The sequence below is a fragment of the Pongo pygmaeus genome, chromosome 15 (genome assembly GCF_028885625.2).
Source record: "Pongo pygmaeus isolate AG05252 chromosome 15, NHGRI_mPonPyg2-v2.0_pri, whole genome shotgun sequence".
Classification (NCBI taxonomy): Eukaryota; Metazoa; Chordata; class Mammalia; order Primates; family Hominidae; genus Pongo; species Pongo pygmaeus.
The window spans coordinates 29,601,234-29,621,575 of NC_072388.2; the positions used below are offsets into that span (position 1 = coordinate 29,601,234).

Here is a 20,342-nt window from a genome sequence, read left to right on the forward strand (position 1 = left end):
ATCAAGAAGGCCTGTCTGTGTAACTACACACAGAAAACTGGGGTAGAAAGAGTCAAAAATACTATCTTCAATGAGATGCATTAGGGATAACAAATATCTGGTAAATATGATGCCACTTCTCACATTTACAATCATAATACTATATCACGGCACTCTTTCTCTCTAAGCCTGGTATGGCCTAATAATCCATCTTAACATATGGCTACAAGTAGCCATCTCTTAACTGAAATACTGAAAATATTTTCATTCAAATGTATCACTAAAGCTCTACAAAAAGTGTGCACAAATAGATTTAACATGGATTACAGAATGTTAAAGTAAGCAACACAGTGTATAACATGCACTATCCCTTTATCTACAACTCTAAAATCCAAAAAGCTCTGAAAAAACCTAAGTTTTTGGCAAACTAATCGGGTGGCAAAACTGACGAACTTACGTGAGGCCATTTATACCTACATACACAACACAGTATGGATAGTCAAACATTAATGTGTTTAATTATAGATTCTATGGTATTGCCCCAGACTTCCCAGATATATATTGGTCAGTCATTATTTATCTTTATTGAAGAAATAATATGAGGAGGTAACAGGCTTAAGCAAAAGCACAGAGATGTAGATCCAGTCTATTTTATTTTATTTTTATTTTTTTGAGAAGAAGTCTCACTCTATCACCCAGGCTGGAGTGCAGTGGTGCCATCTCAGCTCACTGCAACCTCTGCCTCCCAGGTTCGAGCGATTCTCCTGCCTCAGCTTCCCAAGTAGCTGGGATTACAGGCGCGCACACCATGCCTGCCTGGTTTTTGTATTTTTAGTAGAGATGGGGTTTCACCACGTTGACCAGGCTGGTCTTGAACTCCTGACCTCAAGTGATCTGCCCGCCTCAGCCTCCCAAAGTGCTGGGATTATAGGCGTGAGCCACTGCGCCTAGGTTATTTTATTTATTTATTTTCTTTTCTTTGAGATGGAGTTTCGCTCTTGTTCCCCAGGCTGGAGTGCAATGGTGCGATCTCGGCTCACTGCAACCTCTGCCTCCCGGGTTCAAGCGATTCTCCTGCCTCAGCCTTCCGAGTAGCTGAGATTACAGGCACGCGCCACCATGCCCAGCTAATTTTTTGTATTTTCAGTAGAAATGGGATTTCGCCATGTTAGCCAGGCTGGTCTCGAACTCCTGACCTCAGGTGATCTGCCCGCCTAGGCCTCCCAAAGTTCTGGGATTACAGGTGTGAGCCACCGTGCCCAGCCTAATTTATTTATTTTTAAAATTTTATATAGAGATGGGGTCTCAGTATGTTGCCCAGGCTGATCTCGAACTCCTGGCCTCAAGTAATCCTCTTGCTTTGGGCTCCTAAAGTGTTGGGATTACAAGCATGAGCCACTGCACCTGGCCAGACCCAGTTTATTGAATCTAGGCACAACTACTTCCTAATGAAGGCTGTGCTAAATAATGACAAAAATAAAGATTCTACAACTTTCAGGTTTAAAATACCTCTACTGGAGGAAACCGTTTTGTACATGTTGGTTAATCTCTTAGATGAAATGTGAGATTACATACCTTCATTAAAATGGTATGTGAACTGGGCCAGGCGTGGTGGCTCATGCTTGTAATCCCAGCACTTTAAGAGGCAGAGGAGAGTGGATCACTTGAGGTCAGGAGTTCGCGACCAACCTGGCCAACACGATGAAACCCCATCTCTACTAAAAATACAAAAATTAGCTGGGCGTGGTGGTGCATACCTGTAGTCCCACCTACTTGGGAGGTTGAGACACGAGAATCACTTGAACCTGGGAGGTGGAGGCTGCAGGGAGCTGAGACTGCTCCAATGTACCCCAGCCTCGTCAACAGAGCAAGACTCTGTCTCCAAAAAAATAACACGTGAACCAAGATTGGTCATGTTTGGTAACTGCTAAAGTTGGGTGATGGGTATATGTGGATTCATTATCAATACTATTACATCTACTTTTGCAAATGCTTAAACATTGCATAGTAAATTAAAAAATAATATAGCTTTCTTCTTTATTAGGAAAGTAAATAAGCATTTTACTGTAAGATTTCTTTACCCTTGGAAAATAAAATAACGACTACTTAGTATTCAAAAATCATTCTATGAAAGAGCATTAGAAAGCAATACATGCTACAGAATTGACAGAAGATACAAGGAGACCCAAATTTCCAAGAATTCAGGATTCAATAAAAGTTGATTTTCACTGGCTACTGTAAAGTCTGTCTGCCTCATAAGTGGCACTGCTTGAAGTAGGAGATAATAGACTATGGAAGACTTTAAAATGCTTGACCAACATATTAACATATAAATACATCACATGTTGGAATTCTTTTTGTTTAACCTTAAAAATGAACTTATTTGTAGTTCATTTTAAACAGTAAATTTCAGTTTATGGCCTAAGGTGTTTATTAACAACTTCCAAAATTCCAGTTATAAATTAAGATATACCAACCTCTGCCCAGGCTTTAAGCACAGCTAAGATCTCCATGGTAGAAGCACTTTCATTATATAAGTGACTTAGAGCTTCTTTTCCAGCCTGTATTTTAGTTAATGATGAAACAAGCAACTGATGAACTCTTCGGAGATCATTAAGGTCACTTACAACTCCACTTGCTATCCAGGCACTGCAAACCTAGTTTTCAAGAAATTAAAAGTTATATTTTAAAATTATAAGTATCTCCTTTGGCTGGGCGTGGTGGCTCATGCCTGTAATCCCAGCACTTTGGGAGGTGAGGCAGGCAGATTGCTTGAGCCCAGGAGTTTGAGACAAGCCTGGGCAACATGGCAAAACTCTGTCTAAAAGAAAATACAAAAATTAGCTGGGCATGGTAATGTGCACCTGTAGTACCAGTTACTCAGAAGGCTAAGGCAGGAGGATTGCAGGAGCCCATGAGTTTGAGGCCACAGTGAGCTAGGATTGAGCCACTACACTCTAGACCTCTAGACTGGGTTCCAGAGTGAGACCCCATCTCTTAAAAAACAAAAAACAAACAAAAAAAACCCATCTCTTAAAAAAAAAATCTCCCTTGTGAGTTCAGCAGAGCTCACTCACATCTCAAGAATTTAGTCACTGAGACTATATTGCTATTGCTTTCAAGAAATCCTATGGAAGGAACTGATAATGATAGTCAAAAGTCAGCATTTCCAAAGGGAACGAAGTCTAAGGTTGAAGCAAGGAAATCAGTGCTAATGAGTATATAAATTGAACAGTTCTAGATGTATTAATATGAAGAAATGAAGTTATGAAATAATAAAACCCCAACAAAAATTTTGATTGTTTTGAAGACAGTGTAATTTTAATCTTAAAAACAAAACATCATTAATTCTACAATGCAAAACATTTACTCAAGTTATGGTTTTTCCAGGTGCCATGATATTTCTCTCTCTTTTTTTGGGATAGGATCTTGCTCTGTAGCCCAAGCTGGAATGCAGTGGTGCCATCACAGCTCTTGCAGCCTTGACCTCCACAGGGGGATCCTCCCACCTCAGCCTCCTGAGTAGCCAGGACCACAGGCACATACCACCACGCCTGGTTAATTTTTTATTTTTTTATAGAGAAAGGGTCTCCCTATGTTGCCCAGGCTGGTCTCAAACTCCTGAACTCAAGTGAGCCACTTGCCTGAGCCTCCCAAAGTGTTGGGATTATAGGAATGAGCCACTGTGTCCAGCTGATATTTCTCTTTTTCTAAGGAAAACTTATTTTTCCTCTTCTGTGTATTTGTTTAGTTCTTGTCTCATCTCACAAAATATTTCAAGTGGCTTACAGCAAGAACACACATAATAAAGTTGTAATAAATTAGAGATTCATACATTTAATGTAGTTCTCTGAAGAGTAAAAGCACTCAACTATTTCCCAAGTACAATTAAATAAAAGAAAGTTGAAAGAACTGACTAAAATTAGTTTTCCCCACTATGCTTATAATTAATTTATTCATGCCAGTCCTGCTTTTAATTAGTTCAGGTCATTCCGGGCTGGATTTTTTTTTGAGATGGAGTCTCCCTCTGTCGCCCAGGCTGGAGTGCAGTGGCATGATCTCAGCTCACTGCAGCCTCTGCCTCCTCCAGGTTCAAGTGATCCTCCCACCTCAGCCTCCTGAGCAGCTGGGACAATAGACACCTGCCACCATGCCTAGCTAATTTTTTTGTATTTTTAGTAGACTGGGTTTCACCATGTTGGCCAGGCTGGTCTCTAACTCTTGACCTCAAGTGATCCACCTGCCTTGGCCTCCCAAAGTGCTGGGATTACAGGCGTGAGCCACTGTACCTGGCCTAGGGCTGGATATTAAGTGCCTGACAACGCAGTCTGAGAAAAGCAACTGTTTGAAATTGTATATTATATGGCTCTTAAGTATATGAAAAAGTGCTCAATCTCACTTGAATTACAAATCTAAACTATCCTGAGATAGTCTTTTTATTGTATCATATAGACAAAAATGTAAAAGTTTGATGACTCACAATGTTGCTGGGACTGTGGCAAAACAGGTATTTGTATAACATTGCTGGTGGAAATTTAAATGGTAAACACCTCTAATATCTATCAATTATCTATCAATTCAATTTGGGGGAATCCATCAATTCAATTTTGGGGAATTTGTCTCACAGATATGCTTACACCCAGTGAAATGACCTATGCACAAGGTCACTCATACAGCACTAGTCTAATAGCAAAAGAAAAAAACCCAATGTCTGTCAATATGGAACTGGTTAAATAAATTATAACATATCTATATAGTGGATTATCATGCAGTTATCAAAAAGGAAGAGTAAGTTTAAGAAGAAAAGTGTAAGCTGTGATTGACGGTAAGACAACTATAAAGAAAAAACATTGGTAAAAAATACTAACTGGAGGACTGCTTCCCGAGATTATTTCTTAAGCTTCATCTTTTAACCATTTACCTGACATGCTTTGGCAGTGACATCAGGTGGTGTCTCTGAAGTGAAGGCTGGTCTAAGCGCTGCTCCTACCTGGCAAGAAATTACATGACATAAATCAAACATCAAGAAGTAAGACAGCACAAGTTCTCCCTCTTTTTAATGTTGTTTTAAAATTATTTATTTATAACAGGTATTATGGACAGCTGTTGTTTTGTCTACCCAATGTATCTTCCCCTGTTTTTAGATAACAACATCCCAATTTTACTTTTGGGGAACCATCTTCTCTCCCCCGCCTTTTTTTTTTTTTGAGACAGAGTCTCGCCCTGTCGCCCAGGCAGGCTGGAATGCAGTGGTGCAATCTCGGCTCACTACAACCTCCACCTCCCAGGTTCAAGTGATTCTCCTGCCTCAGCCTCCCAAGTAGCTGGGATTACAGGTGCCTGCCACCACAACCAGCTAATTTTGTATTTTTAGTAGAGACGGGGTTTCACTATGTTGGCCAGGCTGGTCTCCAACTCCTGACCTCAAGTGATCCACCTGCCTCCTCCCAAAGTGCTGGGATTACAGGTGTGAGCCACCGTGCCCGGCCTCTCCCCAACTCTTAATCCATATTGTTGTTTTGGAGCTGACAGCATTGCCTGGCTCCAGGGACTCATGCTGGGATAATGAAGGCTCTCAAGACTTTCACTGGGAGTACTGGGAAAGAAGCACTGTATCTTTCTGAGGCCCTGGGTGCTAAGAGAGCCATCTTGGTATCACTCGGAGAGAATAAACCTGAGAATAAGGCCACTGTGGAAGAAAGCAGAGACAACTAAGAGATTCCTAATAATAATTTTCCTTTACTGCTTGAGTTCTAATTGTATTTCTAGCACTTACAATTGTAAGAGGGCTAAAAATATAACAGAACTCCTCTTAATTAAGTTGAATTATAATATTTTATTCTAATATAATAGTTCTTTTTTTTCTTTTTTTGAGACAAAGTCTCACTCTTGTCCCCCAGGCTGGAGTGCAATGGCATGATCTCAGCTCACTGCAACCTCCGCCTTCTGGGTTCAAGTGATTCTCCTGCCTCAGCCTCCAGAGTAGCTGGGATTACAGGTGTCTGTCACCACACCTCGCTAATTTTTGTATTTTTAGTAGAGATGGGGTTTCACCATGTTGGCCAGGCTGGTCTTGAACTCCTGACCTCAGGTGATCCGCCCGCCTCGGCCTCCCAAAGTGCTGGGATTACAGGCATGAGCCACCATGCCTGGCCTCTAATATGATAGTTCAACGTAACTTTAATCACTTCATTTTGCTTTGTCCCTAAGCATATGTTGGTATTAGCTGAACAAAGTCATGAAGACTGCTAATCAACTGATGAACTGCTCTGGTCTCCCTAATTGCTAGCCATCAGAAGTTGCTTCTGAATAATAATGAGAGATCTCCTTGGATGAATGCTGCTAGAGGATTACAAGACAGCTAATGATTTTGTTATTTTCCCTGTTTTTCTTAAATTGTTCAAGGGACCAGTCAAATAATCAGTTAAAAAGATTACAAAATCAGTCATAGAAACCCGAATCCTTGGGTTGGGCCTGGTGGCCCATTCCTGTAGTCCCAGTACGTTGGAGGTGGAGGCAGACAGATCACTTGAGCCCAAGAGTTTGAGACCAGCCTGGGAAACATGGTAAAACCCTGTCTTTACAAAAAAACACAAAAATTAGCCGAGCGTGGTGGCGTGTGGCTGTAGTTACAGCTACTTCAGGTTGCAGTGAGCCAAAATCATGCAACTGCACTCCAGCCTGGGCAACAGGGTAAGACCTTGTCTCAAAAACAACAACACAAACCCCACAGAAATCTGAATCATTTCCTAAGTCTAGAAAATAAATGAAGGAGGTTATATATATTATGAAAATTAACCTTTATTTATTTATTTATTTATTTAGAGAAACGTTGTGTTTAATGGTAAAGCTTAGCACACCCCAGCACCAGGAATGGCATGGAGTTGCAGCTGCAGGGACAGGCAGGTGACTCCCACAGAGCCTCACATGGCGAAGAGGATGAAGAAGATCATCAAACAGAAGAGCCCCATGGCCTCAGACAGGGCAAAGCCCAGAATGGCATAGAAGAAGAGTTGCTACTTGAGAGACAGGTTCCTGGCATAGACAACAATCAAGCTGCCAAACACTGCTCCAATGCCAGCCCCTGAATCAGCCACACCAACTGCGGCTGACCCAGCACCAATAAACTTGGCGGCTATGTCAATGTCCCGGGAGACAACACTGGTCTGGAACTCCCGTCTGGCCACCTGGAGTGGGGAGCTGCTGTAGGAAGGCTGTTTACATGAATTCTCTGGGCTATTCAAGGAGAAGGCAGACACAGGCCTGATTAGACCCCTGGTACAACAGCAGATCAGAGTTGGAGAAATGAGTAATACCCCGGTGGTCTGCATTTTTTCAATCTCCCAGCTTTAGCCCTTGGTCTCAGCGCTCAGCTTCCCCCACCCGGAAAATTAACCTTTAAAGTTATAAAACACTCGTTTTTTTGTTTTTGTTTTATTTAACAGGGCCTTTTTTTCCCCCTCCGTGGAGATGGAGGTCTCCCTATGATGCTCAGACTGGACTTGAACTTCTGGGCTCAAGTGATCTTCCTGCCTCAGCCTTCTAAGGAGCTGGGACTACAGGCATACTACCTTGCCCAAAAGACATGTTTTATGAACTTTGCTTTTACTTGAAGCTTTATAAAATATTAGCTGAAAGACTTCTTCAAACACATGTACTTTCTATATATGGATTATACTGGTGATACGTTAGCAGAGATACATACTAATTTACGAGGTGATATCCCAATTCAGTTCATAGACAGATCTTCCCTCCTTTCTTCCTTCCCTCCCTCCCTCCCTTCCTCTCTTCCTTTCTCTTTCCCCCTTTCTTCTTCTTTTTATTTTTTAACTTTCCCATCCTCAGACAGTTTCAGACTTTTTTTTTGAGACAGGGTCTGGATCTGTCACCCAGGCTGGAGTGCAGTGGCACAATCTCGGCTCACTGCAACCTCTGTCTCCCAGGCTCAAGTGATTCTCCCACCTCAGCCTGAGACTACCGGTGCACTCCACCATGCCAGCTAGTTTTGTATTTTTGGTAGAGATGGGGTTTCGTCATGCTGCCCGGTCTTGAACTCCTGGGCTCAAAGCTACCTACCCGCCTTGGCCTCCCGAAGGGCTGGGATTACAGGCGTGAGCCACCATGCCTGGCCTCATAGACTTTTTATCTTTGTGTTTAATAATAAAATTCTCTAAAAGAAAGTGCTTACATTGGCTTGATACTGTTCCAGAATCACATGACCTGGAAACTCTGGTTCTGGAACAGCTGCAAATCGCCGAATAACAACTAACAGCATTTCAAGGCCAGAAAGACGGAGCTGGTCACTGTGATCTGTGGCAGCCATAAAAGCCATGCGAATTAAGTCAGCAAGATGCAGTACCAAAAAGTCATCTGTAAGATTAAAAAACATATTGGGAGAAAAAAAGATTAGAAAATATCAAAACAATGTGCTGGAACTAAGACTTACATTAAGTGATAATTTTTCCTCCTTTAATTTTATAACCTAGTTTAAGTACCTCTGACTTGATATACTGTTTTTGCTGTTTGTTAAATAGAGACTTTAAAGCTGGATTTAATGTACACTGCAAATACACACAAGAAAACTGTCCCAAAGCCAATAAGTATATACAGCTACTCAGGGCAGAATTAGCATTTTTTAAGGGTCCTAATAGTATCTTCAATAAAATTTTGTTCAGCTTTTATGATGAAAGTACATTGGTTGGTACGGAGGAGACTTTGGGCTTTGACTAATTAAGCAGAAATTTATTTTCTTTATGTCAGGTTGAAGCTAAGACGTAATGTTCCTTTAAAAAAAAGTTTTATGTGGCTCTTTCTATGAACTACATACAATATCTTATTTTTACACATATTGCCAAACATACAAATGATGGGAGTATAAAAAACATTTCTAGCTGTAGAAATGATAAATGGTAATTCCTTTCATTCCTACAACACATTGTTTGGTATAATATATCTCCTGTGGAGAGATATAAGAAAATCATTTAACAGAAGAAATCATATCTTAGTAAATGCCAACTACAACTTTAACTGACAGCGCAGGAATCAGTAAAGTATCTACAGTATGTAAATTTTGTAACTATAAAGTACCTAGCACAGTGCTCATCACAAGAGACTCAATAAATTCATACTTAAAAAATAATTAAACCAGAGATACCTAATTCATACTCAGACTGGCAACAGCAACATTTTGCTTTGTAATTCTTTTGTCTAGTAAAGAATACTTCTAAGGAATTTAGAAATACGCACTGTGGACAGGTGTGGTGGCTAATGCCTGTGATCCCAGCACTTTGGGAGGCTGAGGTGGGAGAGTCACTTAAGCCCAGAAGTTTGAGACCAGCCTAGGCAACATAATAAGATCTCACTTCTACAGAAAAATTAAAAAATTAGATGGGGATGGTGGTATATGCCTGTTGTCCCAGCTACTCGGGAGGCTGGAGTGGGAGGATTGCTTGAGCCTGGAAGGTTGAGGTTACAGTGAGTTGTGATCATGCCACTGCACTCCAGCCTGGGTGACAGAGTGAGATGCTATCTAAAAAAAAAAAAGGACAAATATGTATTGTGTCTTTGAACATATGAGCTTAAGTGAATTTAAAAAATCAGACATCAAACCATAAAGGCAAACATAAATAGGTAAAAATAATACAGTTAAACAGTAAAAGGTGGTCAAAATGGTCTTACAATCAGGTTTACTTAACATTGAGAAAGGCTCACATGTTTTTTAGTTAATATCTATGACACTAAAATAATCTATAAGCAAAAACTGGCCCAAGTTACAAACCAGGAAATAATTTTTGAGAACTAGTAAATGTTCATACTATTTCCCAAGAACCAATTATTTTCTATAAACTTAATGCATTGCACATGCTCATTAAAGTGAATGCCAATATAAGAAGCTTAACCATTACAAACGTATTTAAACATGAAGTGATGTGATCACAGCTCACTGCAAGCTCAAACTCCTGGGCTCAAGTGATACTCCTGCCTCAGCCTCCCCGGTAGCTGGAACTAGAGGTGCATGCCACCATGCCCTGCTAATTAAAAAAAAATTGTTAATAGAGACAACATTTCATTGTTGCCCAGGATGGTTTCAAACTCCTGGGCTCGAGTGATCCTCCTGCCTCAGCCTCCCAAAGTGTTGGGATTACAGGTATGAGCCACTGTGTCTGGCTAGTTTCATTTTTAAAAAATATTTTAATATTTTAAATATTAAAACCATAAGCAGACAGCATTTTTACACATATCATTTGGTGTTTTCATCACTATGCCACTTACTTCTTGAATCTCTTTTTTTCATTTCTTGTGCTAAAGCAATGTCAAAATGTGCACTGTTAGCATTCTCACATTGGTTAATTATCCTACAGACACATTCAGCAGCAAAGACTCTAGTAGCCCATCGGGGATTGGTAAAAGGATGGGATTTTTCATCACGTCTGGTGGTCAGGACTGAGACATCATCCCCTTTATCTCCTTCTTCTTCTTGCATTGTATCCACACAAGTTACAGCTGTAAAATCTTTTATTAAAGGAGAACATATGTAATTATAATCAATTGAAAGATATGTATGTATCAAAAGGAACAAAAAAATGGCTTCAAATTCAGACTAGAATTGCTCAACTATCAATTGCTACTGATCAATCATCTTTTTAATAACATCAAATAATTAGGTCTAATAACTACAGACAACTCAACAGTTGTCTAAAGGAGATGCTATAAGAACTGTTCCAGGTCAAAATGACAAAGCTGTTAAATTATACTCAAAGTAAAAAACAAACACAATAAAAAATATTTAAAAAAACAAACAAACACAATAGTAGATACTGAAATAATTATCAATCCCCTGCAAGTAGATGGATGTACTTAAGGAGAATAAAAATTCTCTAGTAGGGAGTGTGGGTGGGATACATTGGGAAGGCTGTTTTAACACTGGAGCCTTGCATGGATTTCAGGAGGTTCCTGAATCTACTGAAATTGTCTGAAAATATTTTTCTTAGGATAGACTCATTGCTACCATTACAGTATCAAAGGTGTACCGATAGCTGGTCACTGAGTAGTGAATTATCTCCTCTACTTATTAACTGTTAAATTTACAAACTGTTTAACAACTGAAAATGGAACTAATGCTATGAAACAAATCAAATTGCTTTTCTTATATTATCCCGTATGTCAATATTTTTTTGCACGTTAGAATACCAAAGATGTCACAAATAAAGTTATGGTCAAGTTAACAGAGCCTGGAAGGTGTTTTCCTGAGAAGGTATGGAGCCAAACCTCAGAAGATGAAGAATTAATGGCAAGATAAAATTGAGCAAGCTCAGGGAGTATGAATGCAAAATTTAAAAAAGATAAGTGAGACACCAGGAAAATGTAATCAGTCTAGCTATGCACATATATATTTTCTTTCTTTCTTTTTTTTTTTTGAGACAAGCTCTTGCTCTGTTACACAATCATGGCTCACTGCAGCCTCGACCACCTGGGCTCAGGCGACATTTTCTTTTAAAGAAGTCCTTGCAATTTCTTCAGTAGTGGGGAATAGAAGAGAAAATTAGAAAAATAAAATATGTATAGCGTAATAGTTGAAACAGCCAGTGTAAATCATTGGAAGAGGGACCAATAAGAATCAAGATAGACAGAGCAGAGAATACAAAACATTCCAGGAATTTGGTGTTAACTTTTCTCCTATTACACAATTCAGACATGAGAGCTACATTAAATTCTAAGGCTTGGGCAACTGAGTTGGGAGCACTGAAGTACAGTGGAAAGCTTGTGGATTTTAAAAGTTATGTAGGCGTAGGACTGAATCTGTCTATGTCTTCAGGCAGATTACCTCTCCAGGTCTATTTTCTCTTCCATAAAACAGAATAAAATTGCCTATGCATAGAATGGGTTAAAGGTTTAAATCAGATAAATTATGTACAGTTCTTGGAAAATAACTGGTTTTTCTCTTCTTTCTTCCTCTCATTTATTTTCTCTCTTACTGCAAGGATACAAATTTTAAAGATTTGAATATACTTTCTCATGAACAATTATCTTGTATTACTAAAGACATTAGGGTAATAACACTGTTTTCTAATACTACTTGAAATTAACATTATTGTATGTAGTGAAACTGGCTTGCTCAAAATGTCATAACTTTGTATAACTTTCTCTTATGGTGACTAAGTAATTTCATATGGTGCGAGAGGTGGGGTGGGTATGTATGAACATATGTATGTACGTATGCATGTAGAGACAGGGTTTCACTCTGTTGCTCAGACTGGAGTGCAGTGGTGTGATCTTGGCTCACTGCAACCTCTGCCTCTCGGACTCAAGCAATCCTCCCATCTTAGCTTCCTGAGCAGCTGGGACTACAGGTGTGAGACAACAGGCACAGCTAATTAAAAAAAAATTTTTTTTTTGTAGAGATGGTGTTTTGCCACGTTGCCCAGGCTGGTCTCAAACTCCTGGACTTGAGCAATCTGCCTGCCTCAGCCTCCCAAAGTGCTGGGATTATAGGGGTAAGCCACCACACCTGGTCTCAAATATTTGTTATATGTATGAAAAGAAATGATGGGAACAATATATATCAAGTCACACCTTTTAGGACATAAATAATAACTCTACTTTTTAATTTGTTTTATATAGGAAAGTCATCTAAGACAGTCAAAGGGAAAAAGAGCAGGCTTAAGTATTGGATTTATAATTGTTCAAATTACAGAGAATTCTAAAACACTAGAAATATAATCTTCATTTGAAAGAAAAGCAACAATCAGACAATCAGAATCCAGCTAGTTAGACAAGACTGATGAATTCTCAGTGGTAAACAATTTTATGTAAAGTTTCAAATTTCATTATTTTAACTGATAATGTCCAATACTTACCAGCTGATGCAGCAAGTACATCTTTACAAAGCTTTAACCACAGGGAGAGTTTTTCCACTGCCATAGACGTAAGCATATAATTTAAAGTCTCTTTGATATCATGGCATAATCTCTCATCTGTCTCTTTGTCTAGTAAGATCAATAATGCCCCCTCAAGGCCAACTTCTCTGATGTTAGCATCTGACAAGAAGAAAATCAATTATCTAAGTAATACAGAAAACAAAAATACCATATCAGAAGCTCACACATTCAGTAGTTATTCTAATAGTAGATAAAAATACATCTTAAAGAACTAGCCCAAATACTGTGCTTTAATCTACTGAGATCCATTTTAGTTCACACTTGAATTTTGGGACTTATGATCCTATATAGCAGTATTTTATGTAATGTCACTGAAAAAAGTATTAATATGTTATTATGAATTTGTTTTCTTAATCAGGTAAAAAGTTTTACCCAATTAGTGTCCAATACTTATAAAATTTTTTCTTTATTTGAGACAGAATTTCGCTCTTGTTGCCCAGGCTAGAGTGCAATGGCACGATCTTGGCTCACTGCAACCTCTGCCTCCCAGGTTCAAGCAATTCTCCTGCCTCAGCCTCCCTAGTAGCTAGAATTACAGGCACCCACCACCACGCCCAGCTAATTTCTTATATTTTTAGTAGAGACGGGGTTTCACTACGTTGCCCAGGCTGGTCTCGAATTCCTGACCTCAGGCGATCCACCCGTCTCAGCCTCCCAAAGTGCTGGGATTACAGGTGTGAGCCACTGCACCCAGCTCAATACTTACAAATTTTATTCAGTGCTTAATTTTTTTTTTTCCTTTTGAGACAGAGTCTCACTCTATCACCCAAGATGGAGTGAAGTGGTGCGATCTCGGCTCACTGCAACCTCTGCCTCCCAGGTTGAAGTGGTTCTTCTGCCTCAGTCTCCTAAGTAGCTGGGATTACAGGTGTCTGCCACCACGTCTGGATAATTTTTGTATTTTTAGTAGAGACGGGGTTTCACCATGTTGGTCAGGCTGGTCTTGAACTCCTGACCTCAAGTGAGCCACCCACCTTGACCTCCCAAAGTGCTGGGATTACAGGCGTTGAGCCACAGTGCCAAGCCTCCAGTGATTCTTAGTATAATTCTTTTCTTTTTTTTTTTTTTTTTTTGAGACAGAGTCTTGCTCTGTCGCCCAGGCTGGAGTGCACTGGCATAATCTTGGCTCACTGCAACCTCCGCCTCCTGAGTTCAAGCAATTCTCCTGTCTCAGCCTCCTGAGTAGCTGGGACTAGAGGCAACCGCCACCATGCCCTGCTAATTTTTGTATTTTTAGTAGAGACGGGTTTCACCAGTGGTCAGGCTGGTCCCGAACTCCTGATCTTAGGTGATCCACATGCCTAGGCCTCCCAAAGTGCTAGGATTATAGGCATGAGCCACCATGCCTGGCCCAGTATAATTATTTTCTAGTTTTAAAAAAACATAATTAAGTTTTCCTTATTCTGGTATAAAGCTTTAAAATATATTAACGTGAGAGTAAAGCTCAAACAGAAAACAACCACTATATGGAGAACACTGTTTAATTACTACAACTAAGCTATTGTGGACTACTGAATAAACATATATCACTGTACAATATTCTCACTACAAAGTAATACCTCAAAGGGGAAATACTAGCCTTGATCTAGCATCTATTATTACCTTTAATTCTGAAAATGCCAAAAGGACAAATACATTTTCTCTTGAAGAGTTAACTCATCTAGCATTTATGAAAGCATGTAGATTTGAAAGGTTATATTATTAGTAGACTATTTTATTTATTTATTTTTTTGGAGACAGAGTCTTGCTCTGTCGCCCAGGTTGGAGTACAGTGGTACAATCTCACTGCAATCTCTGCCTCCTGAGTTCAAGCAATTCTCCTGCCTCAGCCTCTCTAGTAGCTGGGATTACAGGCATGTGCTACCATGCCCAGCTAATTTTTTTTTGTATTACCTTGTAGAGACGAGGTTTCACCATGTTGGCCAGGCTGGTCTCGAACTCCTGACCTCAGATCCACCCACCTCGGCCTCCCAAAGTGTTGGGATTGTAGGAGTGAGCCACTGTGCCTGGCCTTTGTGGGTGTTTTGTTTTATTGGTATTAGACTATTTTAACAGAGAAATTATCTTTTAAATATTAGAAGGAGGTGATAGAAATGTTTCAGATTAGGGATCTAACAAGATATAATAGCTAAGGTAATGTGAGTCATGACTGGATCTTAGACTTAGGTGGCAGTGAGGGGGGAGGAATCATAAAGGACATTTTTTGATGACTAGGGAAATGTGTGTGAGGGCTGCAAATCAATATTGATTTTCTTAGGTGTGTGATCATGTACGGATATGTCCTTCACATTGGTCCATTTTCACACTGCTACAAAGACATACCCAAGACTGGGTAATTTATTTAAAAAAGAGGTTTCAGGCCAGGCACAGTGGCTCATGCCCATAATCCCAGCACTTTGGGAGGCTGAGGCAGGTGGATCACCTGAGGTCAGGAGTTTGAGACCAGCCTGGCCAACATGGTGAAACCCCATCTCACTAAAAATACAAAAAACTAGCCGGGCGTGGTGGCAGGTGCCTGTAATCCTAGCTACTTGGGCAGCTGAGGCAGGAGAATCGCTTGAACCCAGGAGGCAGAGCTTGCAGTAGGCCAAGATTGCACCATTGCACTCCAGCCTGGGAGACGGAGTGAGACTCTGTCTTGAAAGAAAAGGAAAAAAAAAAAAGAGGTTTCATTGACTCACAGTTCCACATGACTGGGGAGGCCTCAGGAAACATACAATCATGGTGGAAGGGGAAGACGCATGTCTTACATGGCAGCAAGCAAAAGAGAGCATGTGAAGGAGGCAAAGGGGGAAGAGCCCCTTATAAAACCATCAGATCTTGTGAGAACTCACTATCACGAGAACAGCATGGGGGAAACCGTCCCCATGATCCAATTACCTCCCACCAGGTACCTCCTTCAACAACTGGGGATTATAATTGAAAATGAGACTTGGGTGGGGACACAAAGCCAAGCCATATCATTCCACCCCTGGCCCCTCCCAAGTCTTATGTCCACATTTCAAAACCAATCATGCCTTCCCAACAGTCTCCCAAAGTCTTAATTCCTTTCAGCATTAACTCAAAAGTCCATAGTCCAAAGTTTCATCTGAGACAAGGCAAGTCACTTTGGCCTATGAGCCTGTAAAATCAAAAGCAAGTTAGTTACTTCCTAGATACAATGGGGGAACAGGCATTGGGTAAATGCTCTTGTCCCAAATGGGAGAAATTGGGCTACAGTCCCCATGCAAGTCCAAAATCCAGTGGGGCAGTCATAAAATCTGAAAGCTCCGAAATGATCTCCTTTGACTCCATGTCTCATATCCAGGGAACACTGATGCAAGAGGTGGGGTCCTACAGCCTTGAGCAGCTCCACCCCTGTGGCTTTGCAGGGTATAGCCCCCTGCCCCAGCTACTTTCACAGCTGGCGTTGAGTGTATGTGGCTTTTTCAGGCGCACAGTGTAAGCTGTCAGTGGATCTACCACTCTGGGGTCAAGAGACCCTCTTCTTTTTTTATTTTTTTGAGATGGAGTCTCGTTCTGTCATCCAGGCTAGAGTGCAATGGCATGGTCTCAGCTCACTGCAACCTCCGCCTCCTAGGTTCATGTGATTCTCCTGCCTCAGCCTCCTGAGTAGCTGGGATTACAGGCATGCACCACCATGCCTGGCTAATTTTTCTATTTTTAGTAGAGATGGGGTTTCACCATGTTGCCCAAGCTGGTCTTGAACTCCTGACCTCGTGATCCACCTGCCTTGGCCTCCAAAACTGCTGGGATTACAGGCGTGAGCCATCATGCCCAGCCTTGACAGTGGTACTCTTCTTACAGCTCCACTAGGCAGTGCCCCAGTGGGGGCTCTGACCCTTCATTTTCCCTTTGCACTGCCCTAGCAGAGGTTCTCCATGAGGGCTTCACGCCTGCAGCAGACTTCTGCCTGGACATCTGGGCATTTCCAAGCATCCTCAGAAATCTAGGTGGAAGTTCCCAAACCTCAGTTCTTGAATTCTGTGCACCAGCAGGCCCAACACCATGTAGAAGCTGCCAAGGGCTTGGGGTTTGCACCCTCTGAAGCAATGGCCTGAGCTGTACCTTGGTCCCTTTTAGCCATGGCTGGAACAGCTGGAACACAAGGCAACAATTCCCAAGGCTGCACAGAGCAGGGGGACCCTGGGTCTGACCCATAAAACCATTTTTCCCTCCTAGGCCTCTGGGAGGGGCTGTTGCTGAGGTCTTTGACATGCCCTGGAGACATTTTCTTCAATGTCTTGGCGATTAAGATTAACATTTGAGGCCAGTGCTGGTAGCTCACGCCTGTAATCCCAGCACTTTGGGAGGCCAAGGTGGGCGGATCACGAGGTCAAGAGATTGAGACCATCCTGGCTAACAAGTAGTGAAACCCCGTCTCTACTAAAAAATACAAAAAATTAACTGGCTGTGGTGGGTGCCTGTAGTCCCAGCTACTCGGGAGGCTGAGGCAGGAGAATAGCATGAACTCAGGAGGCAGAGCTTGCAGTGAGCCGAGATTGCGCCACTGCACTCCAGCCTGGGCGACAGAGTGAGACTCTGTCTCAAAAAAAAAAAAAAAAAAAAAAAAGATTAACATTCGACTCCTTGTTACTTATGAAAATTTCTGCAGTGCACTTGAATTTCTCCCCAGAAAATGGGGTTTTCTTTTCTATCACATCCTCAGGCTGCAAATTTTCCAAACTTTTATATGCTCTGCTTCCCTCACCATTTTTTTTTTTTTTTGAGACAGAGTCTCACTTTGTTGCCCAGGCTGGAGTGTGGTGGTGCAATCTCAACTCACTGCAGCCTCTGCCTCCTGGGTTCAAACGATTCTCCTGCCTCAGCCTCCCCAGTAGCTGGGATTACAGGTGCCACCACCACGCATGGCTAAGTTTTGTATTTTTAGTAGAGATGGGTTTTCATCATTTGGCCAGGCTGGTCTCAAACTCCTGACCTCAGGTGATCCACCCACGTCAGCCCCTCAAAGTGCTGGGATTACAGGCATGAGCCACCACACCCAGCCTCTGATTCCCTTTTAAACATAAATTCCAATTTCAGATAATCTCTCTCAAGTTCAAAGTTCCACAGATCTCTAGGGCAGGAGCAAAATGCTGCCAGTCTCTTTGCTTAAGCATAGCAAGAGTGACCTTTACTACAATTCCTAGGAAGTTCCTTAACTCAATCTAAGACCATCTCACCCTGGGCTCCATTGTCCACATCATTATCAGCATTTTGGTCAAAGCCATTCAACAAGTCTCTAGGAAGTTCCAGACTTTGCCACATCTTCCTGTCTTCTTCTGAGCCCTCCAAACCATTCCAACCACTGCCTATTTCCCAATTCTAAAGCTGCTTCCAAATTTTTGGGTATCTTTATAGCAGTGCCCCACTCCTGGTACCAATTTACTGTATTAGTCTGTTTTCACACTGCTATAAAGACATACCTGGGACTGGGTAATTTATAAAGAAAAGAGGTTTAATTGACTCACAATTCTGCATTGTTAGGGAGGCCTCAGGAAAACTTACAATCATGGTGGAAGGGGAAGAGGCACGTTTTACATGGCAGCAGGTGAGAGTGTGTGTGAAGGAAGTGAAGGGGCAAGAGCGCCTTATGAAACCATCAGATCTCATGAGAACGCACTCACTATCATGAGACCACCATGAGGGAAACCGCTCCCATGATCCAATCACCCCCCACTAGGTCGCTCCCTCAACACCTGGGGACTGTAATTCAAGATGAGATTTGGATTGGGACACAAAGCCAAACCATACCCTTCTTCTTGGGAAATGCAAACTTAAGTATTTAGGGTGAACTGTCATGATGTCTGGGGCCTGCTTCAAGATGATTTGGCAAAAGGTTTATGTGTGTATATGGAGAGAGATGTCTATAAAATAAGTGTCATAAAGACATTAAGTAGATGAATCAACATGTTCACTGCATAATTCTTTTGGGTTCAAAAAATTATAATATCTGTTATGATGATCTGTGATCAGTGATCTTTGATTGGTAATCTTTGATGTTACTATTTTAATTGTTTTGGAGTGCCACAAACTATGCCCATGTAAAACAGCAAATTTATTCAATAAATGTTGAGTGTGTTCTGACTGCTCCATGCCATTTCTCTTTCTCTCCTGGTCATTCCCCATCTCTTTTATTCTAATCAGTCCTCTCTATTTTCTGAGACACAACAGTATCAAAATTAGGCCAATGAATAACACCGCAATGGCCTTGCAGTGTTCATGTGAAAGGAAGAGTCACACGTCCCTCACTTTAAATCAAGAGCTGGAAATGATTTAAGCTTAGTGAGAAAGGCATGTCAAAAGCCAAGACAGATCAAAAGTTAAGTGTCTCTTAGGCCAGTTATCTAAGTTGTGAATGCAAAAGAAAAGTTCTTGAAGGAAATTTAAAAAGCTACTCCAGTGGACACACAAATGATAAGGAAGATAAACAACCTTATTAACCAACACAGAGAAAGTTTTAGTGATCTGGATAGAAGTTCAAATCAGGCTCACGCCTGTAATCCCAGCACTTTGGGAGACCGAGGTGGGCAGATCACCTAACGTCAGGAGTTCAAGACCAGCCTAGCCAACATGATGAAACGCTGTCTCTGCTAAAAATACAAAAATTAGCCAGGCATGGTGGTGGGCGCCTGTAATCCCACCTACTCGGGTGGCTGAGGCAGAAGAATCGCTTGAACCCGGAAGACGGATGTTGCAGTGAGCCAAGATCGCGCCACTGCACTCTAGCCTGGGTGACACAGCAAGACTCCATCTCAAAAAAAAAAAAAAAAAAAAAAAGTTCAAATCAGCCACAACATTGAGCCTGATGCAGAGCAAGGCCCTAACTCTCTTTAATTCTTTGAAGGCTGGGAGAGGTGAGGAAGCTACAGAAGAAAAGGCAGAAACTAGCAGACGTTGGTTCATGGGGTTAAGGAAATAAGCTGTCTCCATAACATAAAAATGCAAGATAAAGCAGCAAATCCTGATGTAGAAGCTTCATCAAGTTAGCCAGAAGACCTAGCTAAGGTCAAAACAACAGTTTTTCTTTTTCTTTCCTTTTTTGAGACTGAGTCTTGCTCTATCACCCAGGCTGGAGTACAGTGGCGTGATCTTGGCTCACTGCAACCTCTGCCTCCCGGGTTCAAGCTATTCTCATGCCTCAGTCTCCTGAGTAGCCGGGATTACAGGCACCTGCCACCATCACATCTGGCTAATTTTTGTATTTTTAATAGAGACGGGGTTTCACCATGTTGACCAGGCTGGTCTTGAACTCCTGACCTCAAGTGATCCACCCACCTCGGCCTTCCAAAGTGTTGGGATAAACGGCGAGAGCTCAGCCTAAAACAACAGATTTCAAAGTATATGAAATAGACTTCTATTGGAAGATGCCATCTGGGACTTTCATAGATAGAGAGGAGAAGCCAATTCCTAGATTCAAAGGAT

At 41.4% G+C, this 20,342-nt stretch overlaps 1 protein-coding gene and 1 pseudogene across 12 annotated transcripts in view; both read right to left on the reverse strand.

The window, feature by feature from the left end:
- The window catches only part of HEATR5A (HEAT repeat containing 5A), a 170,739-nt gene that overhangs the window by 26,805 nt on the left and 123,592 nt on the right, over nucleotides 1-20,342 (reverse strand). For all 12 annotated transcript variants that reach the window (XM_063651512.1, XM_063651509.1, XM_063651510.1 and 9 more), the window contains 5 exons: nucleotides 12,837-13,016; nucleotides 10,252-10,491; nucleotides 8,168-8,349; nucleotides 4,901-4,969; nucleotides 2,457-2,636 (listed from right to left, as the gene is read on the reverse strand). In XM_063651512.1, the coding sequence (XP_063507582.1) occupies nucleotides 2,457-2,636; nucleotides 4,901-4,969; nucleotides 8,168-8,349; nucleotides 10,252-10,491; nucleotides 12,837-13,016 (851 nt within the window). The remainder of the gene's footprint in view (nucleotides 1-2,456; nucleotides 2,637-4,900; nucleotides 4,970-8,167; nucleotides 8,350-10,251; nucleotides 10,492-12,836; nucleotides 13,017-20,342) is intronic.
- On the reverse strand, nucleotides 6,822-7,339 carry LOC129012551 (ATP synthase F(0) complex subunit C1, mitochondrial-like; annotated as a pseudogene).